The sequence below is a fragment of the Tenrec ecaudatus genome, chromosome 1, assembly GCF_050624435.1.
Source record: "Tenrec ecaudatus isolate mTenEca1 chromosome 1, mTenEca1.hap1, whole genome shotgun sequence".
Taxonomy (NCBI): Eukaryota; Metazoa; Chordata; class Mammalia; order Afrosoricida; family Tenrecidae; genus Tenrec; species Tenrec ecaudatus.
In genome coordinates, this window is record NC_134530.1 from 307,610,735 (window position 1) to 307,614,080 (window position 3,346).

Here is a 3,346-nt window from a genome sequence, read left to right on the forward strand (position 1 = left end):
CTAATGGTCAAAGCCATTTAAAATTGCGGAACATCATTATTAATATGTAACATTCAATATGCAGCAATATGTAACAATATGTGATGTGTAACATTCAATAATAACATGATGATCCTGATTTCTTTTTCTTAACTTCACTGAATAGGTTTTAGATTTTTAAACAATTTCTTGTTTTCTTTGCGTTTCCAGTTTGCCATGCAGCCAGCATTGCTCTTAGAAATCCAGAAGGAACATGGCTAATTTCACTGCATTGACTGGCTTTCTTCTCATGATTTTTTCTGCTAATCCTGAGATAGAAGTCTTATATGCTTCTTTGTTTTTAGTCTTATATTTGGTGGCTTTAATTGGCAATATTCTCATTATCACTGCGACTTCTGTCGACAATAGCCTCCACTCACCAATGTATTTCTTCCTAAAATACCTCTCCTTTTTGGATCTGTGTTACATTACTGCCACTGTACCCAGATTCGTCTGCAACTCCTTCATGCACAGTGGCAATATTTCTCTCTGGGAGTGTATCCTGCAGTGTTTTGCATTTACTTTCTCTGGTTGCGCTGAGATGGCCATGCTCACAGTGATGTCCTATGACCGCTATGTGGCCATCTGCTTCCCACTGCGCTATGAAATCATCATGGACACCAGCACCTGCGTTCATGGAGTCCTAGCTGCCTGGACCGGTGGGTTCATCTCTGGGGTGATGCATACCGCTGCTACTTTCTCCATCCACTTCTGTGGTCCCCATGTCATTCACCAGTTCTTCTGCAATGTCCCCCAACTCCTGAAACTCTCTTGCTCCAATGACTACATCAGTGAGCTTGGGGTCTCTGCCTTCCTGTCCTTGGCAACATTTCTTTGCTTCATCTTTATTGGCCTCTCTTACACACGTATATTCTCTGCTGTGCTCAGGATGCCATCTGCTGATGGAAGATCCAAGGCCTTTGCTACTTGCACCCCCCACCTATGCGTTGTCATATTATTTATTTCTACAAGTGTTTTTGAGTTTCTAAAGCCAGCTTCTGACTCTCCAACTGGATTCGACTTTTTGCTCACTTTTCTTTATACTGTCGTGCCCCCGACTTTCAATCCCATGATCTATAGCTTAAGAAACAAAGTCATGAAGAGTGCTCTGAACAAGATGTTTAAAGGAAGAAAAGCCTAACTGATTTGTTGGGGCAGTTCTCATTCCTGGTGAGGAGGCAAGGTCAAAATATAATGGGAAAGGACAACATAGCCGATCGAGAAATTGAAGCTAAATAAAAACGCATTTACCTAAAGTTGGTTCATCTACGTAAAATCAGTTCACGAGCATTTATATCAGAGAAAGCCAATGATATAACAAAGTAAAGACAGAACATTTAAATAGGCTCAACAAAACTTTATTATTATACCTTTTACATTTAGTCCTATAATCCCTTGAAATATAACTTTTGTCAATGGTGTGAGGTAGAAGTCATTGTTTGTTGTACTCACATGAATCTCATTTAACCAGTGTGGTTAATTGGGAAACAACTTTTCTCCAATGAGCGGAAGCCATGTGTACAAAGAGAGGATCATCAAAATATTCATGTAGCTACCCCATGATCATTGTTTATTTTACTTTCAAATATTTTATTTTTAACAGTTTTATTGGCATGTAAATCACACATCACACAATTTAATAGTTCCATCATATTAAGAGCGTTTCCACACTCATCACCACAAGCCATTTCAGAACAGTTTCTCCTTTCTCCTACTCACTGTTGTTAGCTCCTCCCAACGTCGCCTGTCACGTCCCTCATTACTGTACCTAGAGATTCACTTGGCCATCATAGACAGAAAATCACACAAAACAAAATCAAGAAACAATGAGAACAGAAACCACCAACAAGGACAAAACAAACAGAAAAGCCTGGTTTCTGAAATTGAAACAAAAGTTGAAAATACTAAAAACAGCTTGAAAAAGCCAAACAGCTTGAAAATGGGTCAAAAGGGATATTAACTCATTAGGTGTTAAATGGTAACCTAACTACCTCATCTATAATTGACTTTACAAGGCTCTCTGTCTAAGAACAAGACTATTCACGCCCCTGGACTATGTTCAGAAGGGAATTACTAACGGCTGAACTCATGCGTCGTCCCTGAAAATGGATTTGGGCTTCCATTGTCATCCATAGTCTTTTGAAAACTGGGTGTTAACAGTTTAAGAACTGAGACCATTTGTTCTTTTGTATACGCATTTTACTATTTGCAGTCCTTGGATCACGCAGGCTGGTGTGCTTCTTCCATGTGGACCTAGTTGCCGCTTTACTTAGATGGCTGCTTGTTCTAATACAAGCCTTTGAGAACCCAGGTGCTATGCTTTCTGATAGCCAGGAACCATCTGAAATTATGCTTGTAAAATCTGGCTTTTCAGATCCCAATACACAATTTGTTATCATGTATGGATTAGAGAGTTCAATGACTGTGGGCATTGTTTACACAAATACTGACAGTTGGGCATAGGGCAGAGGTTTCACTAATGCTCCTTCACAAAAGCACCAGACTAGTACTCCCTCGGCCTTAAGGCTGTAACCCCTTTGTGTGAGAAGGAGCAGATGAATTTGTGGTCATTGGACTTAGTTCCGATTTCTTGTTTGAAAGTGTTCAATGAGCAGTAGCACAGGATTACCATCCATTTACTATTTTAACACTCTCTTTGCTCTTTAGGACATGTTGTAATTCATTATCTTTTAGTGCCACTTTCCATACAAATTTGGAAGGCCCCTCATATGCACGGAAGTCTCCAAGCCATTCAATTAGAATCCTAAAACTTTAACACTGTTGTCATGAGTGAGCTGGAAAGTGTAGCTCCCAAATCACAGGAACTTTTGTCCAATGAAAATGTGAAAAGGCGAAGCTATTTCTTTCCAACTAACCTTTATCTAGGTTAGTATTCTGGCTAAAAGCAGTGTTTGGATGCCTCTAACCTTTTTTTCTGAAGAATGCAGTGCCCTTTGGTTAATACCACACCAAAGCCGTAGTTTGGACATTCTCAATAGATTCTAATCATGTTCCTTGGCACCGTTCTCTGAGTTTAGAGAAGAACAATTTTAAAATGTCTAAAGACGCAATGCCATGGCTGGAGGGTGAATGGGTAAAGTTCCCCGCGGAATTTCTCATAGAGAAGAAACAGGTACATGTCTTGATGAGGGGAAATATTCTCAATGCAGCTTTCCAGGTCTTTTCTCATCAATGAAATCTTCAATTTTCTTAATGCTTTTCCAAATAAGCCTCCATGATCTCCTGCATCCTTTGATAAAATCCATTAAGATGAGTCCTTTGAAATCCTCCAAAGGAGTCACCATGACATCCCGAGCTTACCTCTCTG

General features: G+C 39.7%; 1 protein-coding gene across 1 annotated transcript; it reads left to right on the plus strand.

Moving 5' to 3' along the window:
• The first annotated feature begins 232 nt into the window (after positions 1-232).
• Positions 233-1,159, plus strand: LOC142437559 (olfactory receptor 14J1-like). The gene has a single exon (XM_075540670.1). It carries the CDS (start codon positions 233-235, stop codon positions 1,157-1,159), a length of 927 nt encoding a protein of 308 aa, XP_075396785.1.
• The last annotated feature ends 2,187 nt before the right edge of the window (positions 1,160-3,346 follow it).